The sequence below is a fragment of the Panthera onca genome, chromosome C1, assembly GCF_046562875.1.
Source record: "Panthera onca isolate mPanOnc1 chromosome C1, mPanOnc1 haplotype 2, whole genome shotgun sequence".
In the NCBI taxonomy this organism is placed as follows: Eukaryota; Metazoa; Chordata; class Mammalia; order Carnivora; family Felidae; genus Panthera; species Panthera onca.
In genome coordinates this window covers 44,130,637-44,150,327 of record NC_138346.1, presented here as the reverse complement: position 1 = coordinate 44,150,327, position 19,691 = coordinate 44,130,637, and the positions used below count along the sequence as shown (strand labels likewise).

The window sequence follows — 19,691 nt, the reverse complement described above, 5'->3', positions numbered from 1 at the left end:
TTGACTTCAGACTAGAACATATGTATTTTTATTTATTTAAAAAAAATTTTTTTTTTTAATTTATTTTTGAGAGAGCAAATGGGGAAGGGGCAGAGAGAGAGAGAGAGAGAGAGAGACAGAGTCCACAACAGGCTCCCGGCTCTGAGCTGTCAACACAGAGCCCGATCTGGGACTCGAACTCACGAGCTGTGAGATCATGACCTGAGGCGAAGTCAGACACTCAATTGACTGAGCTACCCAGGCACCACAGACATATGTATTTTAAATCCAAAGGTAATAAGACAGGCTCTTGTCAGGTTTTAGAATGATTGTCAAGTTGGACTTAGAGTCTGAATTAGAAATTATTCATAAACATAGGAAAAATATTATATACTTCTGCTGTCTATGCATGTGTAGTTATATTCCATAATATATTTAGAGGAGAGGTGGCCCTCTGATGTTTCTTTGCCCTCTGATGTCTCCTCTAATCCTTTTTTGCCCAGGAGTGGTTATTAATAGTACCCAGTTTCACTATGAATGAGTTTCACTCTGAATGAATGAGTGCCTGGTCTGTGTTGGGGCAAAGTTCAGGGCATCTGGGATACCAGTGAATAAAACAAAAGATCTCTGCCCTTGTGAAGTTTACATTATAACAGGGTCAGTCACAGGTTTTCTATTGTTTAACCTATTCTGTATTCATATGCATCCCAGTTTGGTAACATAAAGCTTTCTTTTTCTGTTGTTTAGAAGTGATAATGGTGGTAATGATGCCATTAATGCCAGCTCTAACACAGTTTGTAAAACTGGATGCTATTTCTTTTAACAGGGCTGGAATTGTGCATAGATATGGATGAGGCATTTACAGGCAAGGTTTCAGAGAATGGTGTTGAATCCAAACTGAACTTTGTTTAAAAACTAATAAGCATGGTGTAGTCATGATGAAAGCTATGAGTGAAGAGGTGGTGACTGATTTCTAAAAGGACTAGTTCATTTTGTATGATTTAATACAGGTAGGAGTAAGGAGGGCCATACCCTCTTGCCCTCACAGGAAAATTTTCACATTACTTAGTTATTATCTAATTCTGAACCATTCTATTACCCGAATAGTTTTAAGCTTTTGCTTATTTTGCAGCATTCTTCTTAAAATTTATATTTATTCTTTAATATCCAAGTTAACTTGTGGTTGAATTATGGGAAAACCTTTGTAAATTAGAATTAACGTAAAAATAACTCCAGTTATTTAGATATTTTTCCAGTTGATTTTAATTATTTTTTAAATCTGCTTTTAAATAGGCATTCTATTGGAGATACCAAAGTTCCATTTTGTCTTCAGTCCTGTGTAAAACCTTTGAAATATGCAATTGCTGTTAATGACCTTGGAACAGAATATGTGCATCGATATGTTGGGAAAGAGCCAAGTGGATTAAGATTCAACAAACTGTTTTTAAATGAAGATGGTAAGAATTACATAAAAGTTAGAAAAAGAAATACCTCATTTTCCTATTTGAATCTAAGAAGTTGTTTTTTTGCTTTTTTGAAGAAAATTAAAAGTATTAATATTTTTGTGTTCATTTCTCATGGAATTTCTGTAAAACCCATATTACTACTGTTAAAAATGTTATTTTAGGCTTCTCATACCACTGGAAGTGAGCTAGGGGAAGATGAGAGCAGGGAGTAAAGTTTTGACTTCACTTCATAAACACGTATAGGAGAATATCTTGTAGTAAAATCTCACAGTATCTGAGATTTGCTCTAAAATAATTCAGTGAGTATAGCTAGGAGTGCTGGGTGTGATTATAACTATATGTTGGTAATTCTTAAGGCTAACTGTAAGGTGTTTCTATTGTATTCTTTCTACATTTCTATATTATATGTATTTGAAAACTTCCAACATAACAAGTTTTTATGGTGGCCCCATAATGAATAATTGTGCTTTTTTTCTCTTTCATAACATTTAATATTTGAAAGAACCATCTTGCATTAAATAGTTGGATAACTAACAAGTCTTACTACTTAATGGGAATTCAAAAGGAAGTGGGAGGACAAAGGTAGTTATTTAGTACTTTTGATCTGGTAGAGGTTTTAAATCTAAACACCAGCCTGTGTATTGGTTGCTAAATCTTTCAGACATATGCTAAGTTTTTTTTTTTTTTTAAGTTTAGTCATTTATTTTGAGAGAGAGCGCGTGTGTGAGTGGGAGAGGGACAGAGAGAGGGAGAGAGAGAGAATCCCATGAAGATTCCATACTGTCAGGACAGAGCATAACTCAGGGCTTGAACTCATGAACTTTGAGATCATGACCTGAATCAGAATCAAGAGTCAGAAGCTTAACTGACTGAGTGAGCCACCTGCCCCAGCCCACCAGGTTCCTCACTTGTGTGTGATGAGTTAATACAGAATTGAAGAATTATGTGTTAGGAATTCAGTGTTGCAATAACGGTTGTGAGAAATACTCTTTTGTATTTTTTGTTTGTGCTGGGTACAAAATGAAATGTGCCTTATACTTATTATTGTTTTATTTTTTTAATGAAGTTAAAAGAATGATATTTCTTTGTGCTTTTCTATTTTTTTTTGGAGCTACTACATTTTCTTACCTACTTTACCATAATCTTTCTGTCTTGATGCTACATTTGATTTTATGGAGATTACCATAAACTAACAATTTCAGGAAGGACATCATATGCAGAAGTACCTTATTTATCTATTAAACTCACTGACATGCAGATTTAATATGGAAATAATTGATATTTTTTTCTATTAAGATTAAACATTTTATAAGAAAAATTAATATTTTCCTATGTAAGTCAGAATAGAATAATCTAATTTTTTTTTAATGTTTATTATTTATTTTTGAGACAGAGACAGAGCATGAACGGGGGAGGGTCAGAGAGAGAGGGAGACACAGAATCTGAAGCAGGCTCCAGCCTCTGAGCTGTCAGCACAGAGCCCGAAGTGGGGCTCGAACTCACAGACCGTGAGATCATGACCTGAGCCAAAGTCGGATGCTCAACCGACTGAGTCACTCAGGCGCCCCAGAATAGAATAATCTAGGTGGTTCTGGTGAATTGATTGATTTTGAGAGGTATTTAAAGAATAGAAATGAGCAAATATAAGAATTTGAATGTGAAGACATATTTGGGAAACAAAAATAAATAAAATGGGCATGGAGTAAGTGAACTTAACATTATAGTAATATATTTTTTTGCTCTGTACATTTATGATTTTAAAAATTATAGTTTACTGATAGTAATCTATAAGAAAAAAATCAAGAACTCAGGAATTTAGCACTGGTTTATAATAATTGAAATATGAAGTTTAAAAAGAGGTTTTACCTTGATATTCTTTGACTTTTTCCAAGCTAGTACCTCCCACCTGAGCCAATACCAGAGTCTTACAAGTAATGGGAAAGTGAAGACCTCACTATTCCCCTTCTTGCTGAGTTCTCCATAGGTTCTGTGCTCTAGAATTTTGGTTTTAAAACTAGCTTCAGCAAAAAAACAATTATAGGTCTTTTTCATATTTAAAACTTCAGTGGTAGGTTTATGGTGAAATTATATGCCTTATGTGTCTGTGTGTCTGTGCATTTAGCATTATTATAAAATTAAAAATAAAACAAATGTACTTATATTGTCCTAACTTTATAAGATTGTAGTAAGTTAAGAGTAATATGAATATAATGGATAAAGAAATTATAGTACTCTTTTTTATTTTAGCGAGAAAGAGAGAGTGCATGAGTAGGGGAGAGGGGCACAGGGAGAGTGTGAGAATCCCAGGCAGGCTCCATGCTTAGCGTGGAGCCCAACACAGGGCTCTGTCCCACAACCCTGGGATCGTGACCTGAGCCAAAATCAAGAGTTGGACCCCCAACTGACTGAGCCACACAGGCGCCCTATAGTACTCTTGTAATATTGGTAGTTTTACAACATAAAAATGTTTTAGTCCTCTGGTGGAAAGTTAGTTGATACTTTCTGTCATTATAGTTGAGGAAATAAGTTACTTGATGGAGATACCAATTTTGGAAACAACCATCTCCTAGTGAAGTCTTTATCTTATAGTAGAAATTAGATTAATCAACAAATACATATATAGTTTTCTTCCCCTGTATTAATAGCTGTGGAGGGTAAATGGACCTGGGTTCTTGAGTAACTTATCTAGCTAATACTAAAGGATATGGGTAACAATTACATACATCTAATGCATGGAGAAAAAAGACTTTTATAAGTGTGTAATTGACAGAAGACAAAATGTATATGTTAGTTTATATTGTAGAGGATTTGAGAAAGAAGAGGAGTTGAATTAATTTACGTGAGGAAGACAGGACTGAATTGTATATACAAAGAACAAAGTTTGGTTGCTTGGGTAAGTGGGTGGTGTGGGATTAAACCATATATAGAATATACTTTAATTTTTATATGGTTCTTAAAAATTCTAGTATAATACTTAAAGTATAAATATTCATATTGAACTGTGAAATTAATACTTTTTAGGTTCTTCAGTATATGCATTAGCAACCTTTGACTTAGCCTCGGTTATGAACCTCATCTTTGTAAGGTTCATATTTGATTAGCAGTTTGAAAAGCTTTTGCTAGTGTAATATAAAAGAACTTTCTGCATGTTTTTTTTCCTTTGGAAAGAATAAGTACTTACTAAAGCAGTTTTGTGCCTTCTAGTTAAAAGTGTCCATAAATTTCAGATGCGGCCTATGACCATTTTGTCATTATACCAAGCTAATATATGCCATTACTTCAGTTGATAGCTTTTATTAATTAGCTTAAGTTTTATTTCTGCTGTCATGAGTATTTTTAAATTAAGAATTCTAAATGGAACCTTTTACCTCTCCCCTCCTCCCTACAGTGGAGAAGGAAACAAGTAGGTTTCACAGTGATAGGTTTTAGACTGAAGTTTCAGACTGCAGTAATGCTAGTGTTATATTATAATATCTGGTGTATTTCCAAATACTGAGGTATCTGCCTTTTGAGCCAAAGGCAGAGAGAACAGTTGCTTACATCTGAAAATTGCACTGTCATCCCATGAAATGCTTTTAGTGTTCTTTGAAAGATCTTCTTGAATGCAGCTTATGTGGTATTTGCAGAATCTTTATGATTTAGAAAATACTAAGTGCACACATTTATGTGGTACCATTTGGAATATACACATTAACTGCCTTCTGAGGCCCTAGGGCCTATACATGATAATGTCAAAAAACCATGAATGGACAGACACATAAACATATACACAAATACAAGTATAAACTAATTTAGCACAGCCTGATTTCTATATTCTATTTTCTGTCTCTGTTTTTTTTTTTTTTTTTTCTTCAGGTGAACAATACTGAAAAATTTTTGTTCCTTGGCTTCCTCTTGCCATGTAGTACTTTGACACTAATTGCTCTCATTTTGTATGATCTCAGAGAAAGCAAACTTCTCTTAGCAAGATTTGGAATAGGTGAAATCTTGATTGTAAATACTCTGGTATTATACTAAATTTTAACATTTGGAACTAATTGTCATCATGGTTAACCCAAAATGTATAGTGTTTAAGGCATAGCTACTACATCACATTGTTGATCTTACGTTGAGGACAATTGGTAGACTGTATGTTACCTAACTTTTTGTCTTTCTTTTTTAAATGAACGAAAATTTTAACAACTATATTGGGAAGTACTTTATATGCCATATAATTCACCCATTAGAGTGTACAATTCAGTGGCTTTTAGCATATTCACAGAATTGTGCAACCATCACCAAAATTCATTTCAGTTTTTAATTTTTATTTATTTGGGAGAGAGTGAGCATGAGAGTGGGAGGGGCAGAGAGAAAGGGGGGAGAGAGAGAAACCTAAGCAGGCTCTGCGCTGTCAGTGGAGAGCCCAATGCAGGGCTCAAACTCATGAACCGTGAGATCATGACCTGAGCCAAAGTCAGACACTTAACAGACTGAACCACCCAGGCAATTTTGGGACACTTTTGTCACCCCAAAAAATACCCTGTACCCAGTGAGTACCCATTTTAATTAGTTGAGTACCCATTTGTCTTCTACCCCTGGCACTAGTTATCTACTCTCTGTCTCTATAGATTTGCCTATTCTGGACATTATATATAAATGAAATCCTATGATATTTGGTCTTTTATGACTGGCCTGTCTTACTTAGCATGTTACTTTTAGAATTTTTTTTTAATGTTTATTCATTTTGGAGAGAGAGAGAGTGAGCAGGGGAGGGGCAGAGAAGAGGGAGACACAGAACCTGAAGCAGGCTCTGTGCTGAATCTTTATGTGGAACTCGAACCCACAAACTATGAGATCATGACCTGAGCCAAAGTCAGACGCTTAACTGACTGAGCCACCCACATGCCCCAGCATGTTACTTTTAAAGTGCCTTTATGTTCTGGTATGTATCAGTACTTCATTTTTTAAAAATTGCTGAATAATGTTATCTTCTATTGGTAATAATACCACATCTTATTTATCTACTCATCAGTTGACAGGACGTTTGAGTTGTTTTTCACCTTTGACTATTATCAGTAATACTTCTGTGAACACTGCTGTACAAGTATTTGTGTGCATGTACATATTTATTTCTCTTGGCTGTATACCTGGGAATGGAATTGCTGGGTCATATGGCAACTCTTTGACAGTTGAAAACTGCTAGGCTGTTTTCTAGAGCTCAGAATTATTTAGTCATAGGTTCATCTTACAGAAGATAACTTGCTTAAAATTTAAGGAGGCTAATAATGTAGCAATAACTTAATAAATTCTGTTGGATTTGTCAAGTTAGATAAGAACTTGTTCCCCCCCACTCAAATGAAGCACTACCACAAACAGATAAATTAGTAATCGTACTTTTAAATAAATGTTTTCAGTGCCCTAAGAGGTTTGTGTTTGGCATTTGTGCAATGCCATGAATGGAATGTAATCAGTTGAGGTTTGAAATTCTGTTTGTTGTAAGAATTAGAAGAGGTGGGATTTGAGATGAATTTAAATTTTAAGTAATTTTTAAAATAAATACATCTTTATTGTCAGGAAATATAGAAAGAACAGAATACAAATCCCCTGTAATATTTTTATAATAGATATATCTCTTTATAGTGTTTCTGTTTTCTTTTTCTGCGTGTGTATGTGTATATACATAAAAACAAAAATAAAGCACTTTTAAAAAGCAAGATAGGCTTTTTTCAAGGTTATTTTTATAGTAACGTTGTATGAATGCCTAAGGATGTGCCATATACATTCAAGCATTTTGTGTGTGCTAATTCATTCAAGCATTATGTTCACTGAGATGTTGGTGCTATTTATTACTCCCAATTTACAGTGATAAAATTGAGGCACAATGATATTCAGTTACTTGCTCAAGATCAGATAGGTAGTAAATGGTAGAGTTAGGAAATTTGGATGTACTCTTACACTATTATTCACTATCTTTCTGTACATGAATCTTTGTTTTCCTATATAATTATTATGGAAGTGTATTACTGGTTTGATAAGTAAGTGACTAAATGTATCCCTTCACCCTTTCTTTCCCTCCCCCCAAAAGAACTGTAACATTATCTTACATAAAGAAAATATATTTTCACGAGAAGTACCTATATAATGGAACATGATATCAAATATTCAAAAAAATGCTGTTGTTTTTATATTTTACAGATAAGCCACACAATCCTATGGTAAATGCTGGAGCAATTGTTGTGACTTCATTAATAAAGGTAAAATGTTGACAATTCCTTTTAACCTAGTAAGTTTTTAAAAATAAGGCATAAAGATGAATATTGGGTTATTTATGTAGAATTGTGAAAAGTTTTGGTGTTACACTTAATCTTATGGTGAAACCTTAAGATTCATATTTACTTTGAAATAAATGTAATTTCAAGAACAAAATTTAAAACCGATGACTCATTGTAAGAATTGCTCAGTTACTCTTGACCTGAAGATCTGGCAAAAAATCAAAAAGAAGTCTCTGCTGAACAATAGGCACAGAGGTTTTTCTTCCTAAAGTTTTGATATTTTTTTTTATTCCTGTTCCTTTTGGCTCTTCGAGAATGAACAGATGTTAACACAATTAAAAGCATTTTACTGTTTACTGTTTGTCATCAGCATATGTAGGAACAAATGTTCTGGTACTTTGTGTTAAGACAAAGTACATTTACCCTTGAATATTCTGAAGTCCTTTCTACTCAAGAGCTACATTCCAATTTTCATTTGAACTTCTTTCATTTGTTTTGCTTATTATCATAACTAAAATAAGTAAGACTTATTCCAATTATTAAGTTATATTATTTTTCTTATGCTTTGTTTTACATTGTACGTTTTAGTTGTTTTAGTGTCTACTTTGCCTTAATAATTGGAAGCTCTGTTGTTGTTTGGAATAAGTATTTGAAAATGGTTTTGTTGTGTGATACTATTTAGATTTTTAATTTCTAATTATAAATTTCATTTATATTCAAATATATTTCATTTATGTTTGGAACATTTATATACTTCAGTAAATCTATGCATATCTTTTCCAAGCACGAAAAAAACATAACTACATGGCTTTGTAGATGCATTAGTAAGGATGTGATACCCTGGTTTACACAAAGAGTGTTTGGATATGAATTATGCCCTTGGCCCAGTTAATAAAAATAGGTCTAATTTGTATGCTAGAAATCGTCTCCTTCATGAATTTTAGATGTTCATGAGAAAAGGCTTTAAAATAGAAGACTACTATCATAAGAATTATGTATGTTTAGTTGTTATTTTAGGGCAGATACTTTGTAAGCTTTGGCCCTCTTAATCCTTGTAACTCTAGTTAAGTAGATATGATAGCCAAGTATTAATTTTTATTGTAACTAATTTTAATAGGCTATGGAAATTTTTATTTTGCCTATTGTAATATCTAACTATTCATGACTTTCACATTAGGTAAAAGTTGTCAGCTTGAGGTAACATAGTATTTGTTTATTGTAGAAAATTGTAATACAAACCTGTACTAGGCACAGCCCTTGTAGAAGGTAGACACAAGTAAATGGGCCCTTACAGTGAAATCCAGTGAACACTGCGATGAGAAAAAGTCTAATTAATAATTGTTTAGATTTGAACAAGTTAACTTAGAGGTAAGGAAAGTTGGGATAGTATAATGTACTTGTTAATGCTTGATGAGAAAACCACTAGGATGGTTCCAAACCTTTTTTGAGTGTTCCCAGAAAAATGTTTACATACTGTAATTTTCTGTAACCTTTGGGGGAGTTCACAGACCCTTTGATGCTGATCCACGAATCCCAGTTTAAGAACTCTTACATTGGAGAAAGATTAACATAGCACACCAAATAGTATTTTCAGGAAAGGGCATCTGTATATAATTTAAAAAAGCCTTCCTTAACTGCATGCAATTAAACATCTTCTGTTGATTCATGGGTTTCATATATACTACACTGAAACGCTGCATGTGAGAAATGCATGTCTAGTCATATCACACCATCACTTTATTAGTTTCACTTATCATGTTTAGTCATGAGCCATGAACGGTACATTGGGCCACATTAATGAACACTTAGAAACAGTTAAAAAAAAAATGCATACACATAAGTGTGGTTCAGTATCCAACAGTGCAAAAATTTAACTGAGTCATCTTGTATTTATAAATTTGATCAGTGATTTTAAAGATGCAAACAGTTTTAATTTACTGACAAATTTGAAAATAAGGCTTTTGGGGTATAGTTCATATTTAAGGTCACTTTCTTAGAATTTTTGTTTTGTTTTCAGAAGTGTTTCACAAGTTTCTTTCTTTCTTCCTTTTTTATTGAAGTTCATCTAAATCTTGGAGGGGTAAGCCTTATATATCTTTGTAAAACTGCCCCAGAATGTAATACCTTTTTTTTAGGCTGTTTTTTAAAAAGAATTCAGATCTCCTCTAAATATCTGTATGTGATCTATGCAAGTTGTTGTATGATCACATAATATTTATGAATTGGTAATCGAAATTGAGTTAGCAAAACCATAGCCAAACAAGGGTCTTCAAGTCCAGCCTTCTTTATATAGTTGCAATGAGGAAACTGAAACTAGATAAGGGCTAACAGCAGAAGAGTTGGGCTTGAGCTAAATCTCCTGGTTTGTTTACTCTTCATTAGAATTCACTCTGACATATTTAATGTAGGTGTTTGCTGTTTCTCTTGATAACATCTTTGTCTTTACCTAGCATTGTTATATTGTCCTAAAGGAAAAGTTTTATTTTCTTAATTTTAACTTGTACAAATAATAACTTACTGGCTTAAAAGTCACATCTAATTTTTAGTGGGGGTAATGTAGGTCTTCTTTGGACATTAGTCAGTGCCGACTATCTGTAAAGGAACTTAAGCCTTTTCTCAAGGAGCTTGCATTTGAGTATCCAAAGCATGCATATTTTACCATGGCTACTAGATGTGAATTTTGTTTTTTAGCTCTTAGTTGATGACCTTAAGGCTATTTTTTGCTTTCAAACTTAAACTCAGTTATGGTGCTATTAAAACATTCTCCTCATGTTAGTCTTCTCTCTCTCTCTCTCTCTCTCTCTCTCTCTCTCTCTCTCTCTCTCACACACACACACACACACACACACACACACACACACACACAAATTAAGTAGAGTCTTTAGTAAGACTCTTTATTTCTTAATTTTGTAGTATTGATATTTTTTCCTTGTAGGATTGGAGATGATCCTCAGGAAATGGGGGAAGAGGCAGAGCAAATGTTCAAAAGGATTAGCAGATTGTGGAAAAAAGGAGGATTTGGACAGAAGGAACCTGTTGCATAAATTCTTAACTACTAAACTTATAGGAAAACTCCAATATTTAAAATTTTAAACAAAGCTATCTAGGTAAATACCTTCAAAAAAAAAAACCAAATGTCATTTTGTACTTAAAATGCACAAAATTTTAAAAACTTTAAAAGTAATATTCTTTCTTTTTCTTTGTGGTAACTACTGAATTAAAGGAATACTTTTTGATGTAATTTGTTTTATCTGATAATGATAATATGGTTGCTTAATTTAAAGGGAAGAGTAAACAATTTGAAAGGAACACAGTTACTCTGGATGAAATAGCTGTATATTTATGTAATTTTTTTCTTTGCAGTGGTAAAAACTTCAACTAGTTTTAGTTTAAAAGTTTAAATCTTCTAATAACTTGAGGGTTAGGGTGGGAAAATGAGGAAAACCTACTAAAAGATAATTGCCATAGGTCTGCTATTTTATTTTATTTTACTTATTTTATATTTATTTATTTTTGCTTTTTCACTTTAAAGGGAAATAGTAAGTTACACTGTCTTCTGCGTTTATATCTCTTTATTCTAGTGGTACTTTCCAGTTTTTGTCATTTGAAGAAGCTTGATTTTTTTTAATCAGAAGTCTTTTTAAATTTAAAAATCAGATTTTTCTGTTATTAAAAGATAATTTAATCGTACTCCATGAAAATAAGATGAATTTAGTTAGTATGTACGTAGTGCTTCAGTTTAGTTATGTTAGCAATAACTTGTTGGACTTGTGAGCCATACTTTTAAGGCGGTTTGTGGCTCTGGGAAGTACTGGATGATGCCTTGGACTTGGTAATTTTATTGTGGTATTGTTTTTTCACTCCATGTTTATATCAGTCGGTTTGTTTGAATTTTGTTTTTTTTAATGAAAGGCAGATAGTTTATTGACATCAGAATTCACTTTTCTCTTTATATTTAGGGTTAATCTATATAATACTAAATTTAGAACATTTTTTACCTGTAATATCTATTTTAAATCTTCCAACTATTATTTAGCTTTAAAGCATTTTCTGTGGCAAGATTAAATTAAAAGTATTCTATAAATCATTTTCAGTTACCTCTTTTGCCTCTTTCCTCTGTGATCTCTAATTTTCTTTTTTTTTTTTTTAATTTTTTTTAATGTTTTTATTTATTTTTGAGACAGAGAGAGACAGAGCATGAGCAGGGGAGGGGCAGAGAGAGAGGGAGACACAGACTCCAAAGCAGGCTCCAGGCTCCGACCTGTCAGCACAGAGCCCGACGCGGGGCTAGAACTCACGGAGTGTGAGATCATGACCTGAGCTGAAGTCAGACGCTCAACCGACTGAGCCACCCAGGCGCCCCTGTGATCTCTAATTTTCAGTTGGCTTTTACACCTCCATACTTAATGACTGGAATCAAGTGATTTACTCACACATAACTCTGATTAATGCATTGACTTCAAATGAGTCATATTAGTATTAAACGTATTAGCAGATGTCCCTATTAACAGTAATGTTTTCACCTGTGTTTTAATGTATAATATACATAATTCGGGAGTATATTGTAAAAACCGGTTATAAAAACTCCAATATAATTATATTAATTCTTTTAATAGCCAGTGTTAAAAAGTCAGTGCCTATTTATCACATTTTCATTCATAAAGTTTTCTTCAATGAAATGAAAATTCTTTAAGTTAGAATAGGTATGTTTGCAGAAGAATTAACTCCTAGAATTTTCTAATCTCAGGATCTGATTACTTAACTACCCTTTTCAGACAAACCTTATAGTTTGCTTTTTAGAAGTCATTTGATCTCCACGATCCTGGAAGTCGTCTTTAACATATGAAAAATACTTTAGAAACTTCCTTATCTCTACTTCCCCAACTTAAAAGTAAATAATCAATCACTCCTCACAATCACAGTATAGTTCTTTCTGTCCATAGGTCCTGTCCCCTTGCTTTAATAAAAACACTTTTTCTCACTGAAAAAAAAAAATCATTTGGTGAATGGATTTGGTAAATCATTTGGTAAATATATTTTCTCCAATTTAGTTTTTAAGTTTTCCTACTGTACTTACCTATATAGCATTGTAGCTTTTTCTACAATTAAAATAACATATATAATATTGGTTGTATAGTGATTTAAAAGTGGGATAAACCTATTCCTGGTTATGGGAAGTTTTTTCCAAGAGATAAAGGGACATTGATAATTTTAAGACCAGTTTCCAAATTCCAGTTTTCATATATGTCTTTCTTAAAATTAGTCTGCCTTTGGTCCATATTTCCTCCCATTTTTCAAAAGAAGGCATACTTCTCATTTGTACCAATTTTTACTGTGGTACACTTTCAGGTTCTAAAAACCTCTTGGGCACCAGTGAAAGAGAACATTTTGAAATATTGGAGTGTTATTGAGGACATGAATCATTGTAATGAGTGGGAACAGCCCTCTTGTATATAGATTGTTTCCAGGTCTTTGGCTTCAACAAAATGGACAGAGGATCTAATCGAGTTGTTAGTTAATAAGAACATTAAGTGTAAATTTTAAGGATGGATTGCTGTGTGACTTTTACATGTAATATAGATATGTAAAAGAATTGAGTGATATTGCTGTAACAAAACCTTTCCTACTTCTATCTACTCATCTGTTGTCAGCAAGATTTCTCAACTCCTACCTCTGTAAAAATTTTAAATAGGAAGAGAATCTCTTTATTCTAGCAATAGAAAATATCCACTTATACATGAACTAATTAAAAATCAATTACTATTTCAAAGAGAAAAGAATATTCTAAAATAACAGTTTTGTAAATTAACATGAGACATTATTAATAAACATTTTTTCTTTAACTTTTTATGAAAAATTTCAAACATACTCAAAATAAACATAGTGTAACTAGCCCCTTTGTACCCATTCCTGGCTTCTAATTTTCATAGTATCTTGTCCTCCACTTCTCTGTACCCCACTACTAGATGATGATGGATTTTATTTTTACAGTTTGTATATTTGCTTTTAGGGGTTTACTCTATTTTGTATGTGTATGTGTATTTTTTCTAACATTTTTACAAATAAACTTTCTTCTGTTATTTTTTTGAAATTAAAATAACTTGACATTTTATAATGATTATTAGATCCCATATATTCCTGGGGTACATGAAATCTTTCCAAGAGATACAGGGGCAAATATATTTTGTTGACTTAAGTAAAATACTATTTTCACTGTAGATAGTAAGAACAAACATTAAACAAGTGCTTTTACCTTTAAATGGGGAAATTTTGGGGAAAGACTTTCTTGGGTCAACAAAATCAGTTAGTTTATTTTGTGTGTTTTTATATAATCCGCCTAGAACATTTCAAGTAGTTTATCCAAAAGGTTATATGATTGACAATGGTAAATATCAGTTTTTTGAAAAATAGCTTAGAAGCAAAACAATTTTAATTATGCTTTAATTTAGTAAGCTACAAAATAGGTCAAGCTTGTGACCATAGTCTAGAGTTGAAGCAGGTTTTTTTTCTTTTTATTAAACATGACAGCTTAATAAAGAAAATTTGTATTTGTTCTGTAGGGCACAGTTTAGGTCAGAGAATGGAAGTTCAGTATAACTTGTTTATTTTACATTGATTAATTGTATAATGGTAATTATCCATGTAACATCCCAATGCAAATGCTGACATCCTTTTCCAAAAGAGTTGTTTTTTTTTTTTTTTTTTTTGTGCGTTTTCTAAGGTTAAAAAGGTTTTTGTGGTTTAAATGTTGTTACATATTTTACAGCATTAGGATCTATGGAATATTTTGACAACTGCAACAGTTCAATGAAGTTGGTAATTTCTTCTTTTAATTATTTTTCATTGAACAGCTTTGGAGTTACATTTCTACATTTTGAATTCTGGTGTATTATAAGGAAAGAAAAATTAAAATATGTCAAAGGGCACTTTAGAGAAAATACATAGATAGTGATTACGATATGGCTGTAGCTAAATTATCCATCATTATCTTGTTTAAGCTTTGTTAATGCCTAATTTTGATGAAATAGTGTGGTGTTCTTTTCAGCTACTGATTGTATATGTGATTGACATTCTTTGGTAAATAAGTTGATTTGTAAGGTTTCACAGATTATCAGCCAGATCTTAATCCACTTGTAAAGTGGAGAATGAACCTGGCTTTATTCAGTTAAATAATTCTCTGGTACAGGTTTTCCCCATCATAATCAAATTTTAAAGTGTAATGTTTTGAAATTTTTAGGGTAAAGTTTAAAATTTTTGTTTTAAAATTTTAGTTGTCAAATTATTTTAAACCTGTTTTAAAAATTAGAGATGTATTGTTTCTATTGGGTGCATATCACCAATTAATACGTTTGATTTCAGATCTACATCTTACTGCTTTGTAAACTTCGCCGAGGTAAAAATGAAACCATTTGGCTACTTGAACTGATCTACATTACATAGGTTTTTCCTATTGACATTTGCAGTAGCTAACATGTCAGAAATAGAAGTGATGAAACAATACATCTTCCATGCTCTGAATTGGCATAATGCTAAATTCAAATGTAGCTAATTGTTTAGAGGCTATGAAATATATATTTTTTAGTTCACATATTGTTAAAACAAATGAGATACAAAAGGTAGAGCTTTTTTTATACTAGCAAAATGTATGCAGGATGTTTGCATATATAGAATTATAAAAGATTAGTTTAGTTTTGCAACATAACTCATCTTCCTAACTCTAATACTGGTTTGAGGTTATTTTAAAAATATGAGTAGATTGTTCTTACTTGAAAACCATAATTTATACTCAACTCTTTTCTAAGGGTGAAACTTTATTTTAAGTTTTTTTAAAATATGAAATTAAATAACGTATGCTCTAGCAGATTATGTGTTGTCATGAAATATAAGGGAATTTGGGGTAACTAAAATTCTGTAACTTTGGGTTGGGTAAAGCTTATACTTAAAATAAAGCATTCCCTTTGTAATTCAGACCCATTGTCAACATATTGGTATTAATAAAAGAACATGTAAAAAGTTTATGTAAATATTGAATTATTTTAGAAGTATTTCCTAGATTTAAAAGTACTAATGTACAGTATATTAATTATGATAGCAGTTTGAAATTTTGATAATTATACTCAGTTAAAACTTAAACTGTAGTGATGCCTGTATTAACATATTTATCTCATTTCTTTGCAGCAAGGAGTGAATAATGCTGAAAAATTTGACTATGTAAGTGCAATATAGAATTCAGTTTTCATGCTATATTTATATTCCTTAAATACTTGTTTTTTAATTACTGATACTTTCTAATTCTGGTTTATAGGTGATGCAGTTTTTGAATAAGATGGCTGGCAATGAATACGTTGGATTCAGTAATGCAACGTGAGTGTAATTTTTGACTTAGGTTTTTATAATGGGCCAGTCCTCTTTAAATTAACAAAAATATCTAGAGTATAGAATTCTATTAAACATTTTTCTAAATGTTTATTGATTTTTGAGGGACAGAGCATGAGCAAGGGAGAGGCAGAGAGAGAGAGAGAGAGAGAGAGAGAGAGAGAGAGGGAGGCAGAATCTGAAGCAGGCTCCAGGCTCTGAGCTGTCAGCACAGAGCCCGACATGGAGCTCGAACTCATGAACCGCGAGATCATGACCTGAGCTGAAATCGGACACTTAACCAACTGAGCCACCCAGGGACCCCTATAGAATTCTATTTTAAATGCTGTTTTGTCCCCGCCCCCCCCCCCAACCTCTCCCCTTTCTCTACATATATAATACATAGTGTATTTAGAATTAATCTGGTTTGGTCCTAGGGCTTACTTCAGCGAATAAATAATTACTTAAAATTTCGTCATTAAAGGGAAATGAATTATTTCTGAATTACCTGAGAGAACACTTAAATGCTTTATATAGGTTGGATAAACTTCTTGTGGCTATAAAGTTAGAAGGGACCCAACTTTCCCTTAAATTACTGAGAGTTACTCAATTTTCTTTTTGCCTGTAATACCTGTCTTACCTCTCTAAATCTCTCTGCCTGGCTAACTTAATTTTAACCCCAGTTTTTTATTTTGAAATTTGCCAGTCTGTAGAAAATTTGAAGGAATAAGCAATGGATATCTGGATATCTTTCACTTATATTTTCTGATTAATATTTTGTCTCATTGGCTTTTCCTCAACCTCTTTCTTTAGATAACTGTTTAAAACGTGTATTTCTGCACACACACACACACACACACACACGCACACGCGCACACACACACACACACATATGTAAATATACATTTTTTTTCTCTGAACTGATAGAAATAAAGTTGTAGACATCTCAACACTTCACCCATAAATAACTCAACATGTATATTCTGAGATAAGGACATTCTCCTACATAACCACAGTACCATCAACACATTAACATTAACATTAAGATCACTAACATTAATCGTAAGATGTCATTAATACATAAATGTACCAACTGTCCACCCCCTAAAAGCCTTTTATGACCTTTGCTTCCTAGGAATTAATCAAGGTTTGCACATTACATTTATGTCTCTTCTGCTTTTTTAAAATAGAAGAGTTTTCCTGCCCTACACCTTTGCTTTATAAAATTTTATTAAGTGGCTTTCTTTGAAGAGTGCCAACCACTTGTTTTACGAAGCAGGAATTAACTAACTTTCTCTGTGAAGGACCAGATAGTAAATTTTTCAGACTTGTGGGCCATATGGACTCTGGTTGCAACTACTCATTTCTACTGTTTCAGTAGGAATGCAGCCATGGACAATATGAGGTTGTGTTTCAAGAAACTTTATTTATAAAAACAGGCAGTAGGCTACATCTGGCCCATGGGCTATCGTGGATATTCCACATTTTGAATAGGTCTGGTTGTTTCCTTGTGGTTACATAAAGCTGAAACGGTTTTGGCATGAATACTAAATAGGTGATACTTTGTACTTCATGTTTCAGGAAACAAAAATTTTCAGGTTGTCTGCTCTACCAACTTTTATTCATCAACTTAAGCATCTTTCTAAGAAGTTTTTCATGAATCTCATCTCACCTCTCTTCTGTGCTATTATATTACCATATTTAATTGAGCTTACTCTATGTCTCACTGCCTCATCACCACCATAAGACTCTGACTTCCTTTAGACCTGGGTAGAAATGTCTTCCAATTCATTTTTGTATTCCTGTTATCCAGCAGATAATAGCCACTTGATAGTGTTTGGTGAACAGAACTATATGCTAGGCACTGTGATCATTGCTAAGCAGTTAGTTCTTTATGTACACCATGTTGAGTTTTTTTTTTTTTTTTTTAAGGTATGGCAAGTTGACAAGTTTATTTTCAAGAGCTTTTTCATATCCACATATCCAACATTGTTTTTCTAACCATAGAAACATTAAAATGTATAGTTAGGAGAGACTCTCCCCGCCCCCCACACACCTTGTGATTGATAATACAAAGTGTCTGTCACCCACAGTTCCTCTTTTGTCAGCAGCCTTATGGATGCTTGCACACAAGTTAAATCTGTCTAAATTAAAACTCATTCTCTTTCTTCTCAAACTACTCTTTGCTTCATGGATCCCCACGTCAGTTGATATCACTGTCCTTTCAGTCGACTGGAATAAAAATCTAGACTTTTGTATCAGACTTCATTCACCATTCCCCCTTTTCCCCATTAGGTTGAAAGACTTGCCGAAGTGCTCTCATGTTTGATCATAGCTCTCCTTCCATTCCTGTCACCACTACCTAAGTTCAGGCTTTCTATGGCTTTTATTACTTCAGTTTACTAATAACATAAGTCATCCTTTCTTTTTCCCCTTTCCCAGACTGATGTCAGAGTTATCCTTCTAAAATGTAGGTCTCAACAAGGTAATTTGATAGAAAGCCTTCAAGCTTTCATTTGGTATGCCATCAGGAGCCATTTTTAGATTTATCAGTCTTGATAATAATGTGGTCCCAGTCTCCTTTGTTAGTTTGATGGTTCTACACTCTTCTCCATGAACCCTATTTCTCAGATACATCAGAACATACGCCATTCTTCAGTGCAGTCCTGTCTTCTATACTTTTATAACTTTGTTCATGCTACATGGGATTTGCCACTGCCTAGGCTTCCCCCCGAAATCTGTTAATCCAACAAATGCTGAAAGGCCCATTTCATGTGTCCTTCCTTTAGTGAAATTTCCATGGATTCCTGCAGTTGGAATTGATTATTGTACTTTTGGAGGACCCAGAAGATTCTGCAGTTTCTTAGTGTATTTTTTAATGGTGGAATACTTGGTAATTTTAAACTTAGCTTCTTTATTCACAAAATATGAAGATTAGAAAGGGCCTAACCCATTTCAGTCCTTTCACAGCTGAGAAAATTAAGACTGAAAGAATTGTCAATTAAATGACTTCCCCAAAAACCACATAGCTAGCCTATTGACAGAACTGAGACTGAAACCCAGCAGTCCCGACTCTTAGGTCAGTGTTCTTTATACTATACTTTGCTATACAGTTACACTACAGGACAATCATACTTTTATAGAAAATAAGTAAATAGAGCAATTTTTTTCCTTCTAGGTTTCAGTCTGAAAGAGAAAGTGGAGATCGAAATTTTGCAATAGGATATTACCTAAAAGAAAAAAAGGTTCTTGAATTTTTTTGTTTCTATTTCAAATTATTGTTTTATTTAATAAAATATGTAAACATGTATGCTAAAAACTCAACGATAGGTTTTAAGCAACTGTCTATTACTATTTAATGTTTAGAAGTTTTTGCAAAATGCTCTTGAGTTAGTCGTTTCAAAATGTTAATATTAAATCAATTTAATATCTGGCAGTATTCAGATATTTTACTAATTACATTGATGCAAGTTTTTCTTAAGGATTAGCCCATTTTTCTGAAAGTGTGATGCCAGACTATTATTGATTACATTTGGTTTTTAAATTTTAAGTGGGTGGTCCAGTAACTTGCTTTATGAATTATGAATCAGTTTATCATTGTTAAACTAGTATCTAGAAATCTGTATGTAATGTAGTTTTG

General features: G+C 32.9%; 1 protein-coding gene across 7 annotated transcripts in view; it reads left to right on the top strand.

Annotated features, from left to right (window-relative positions):
* The window catches only part of GLS (glutaminase), an 83,283-nt gene that overhangs the window by 22,817 nt on the left and 40,775 nt on the right, over positions 1-19,691 (top strand). For 4 of the 7 annotated variants that reach the window (XM_060622438.2, XM_081796357.1, XM_060622440.3 and 1 more), the window contains exons 6-10: positions 1,273-1,436; positions 7,620-7,678; positions 15,875-15,907; positions 16,002-16,060; positions 19,230-19,296. In XM_060622438.2, coding sequence (XP_060478421.2) covers positions 1,273-1,436; positions 7,620-7,678; positions 15,875-15,907; positions 16,002-16,060; positions 19,230-19,296 — 382 coding nt within the window. Of the gene's footprint in view, positions 1-1,272; positions 1,437-7,619; positions 7,679-10,631; positions 10,804-15,055; positions 15,090-15,874; positions 15,908-16,001; positions 16,061-19,229; positions 19,297-19,691 lie in introns of those variants that run through there. The other 3 variants (XR_014138049.1, XM_081796356.1, XM_081796355.1) reach the window with 3 other exon arrangements.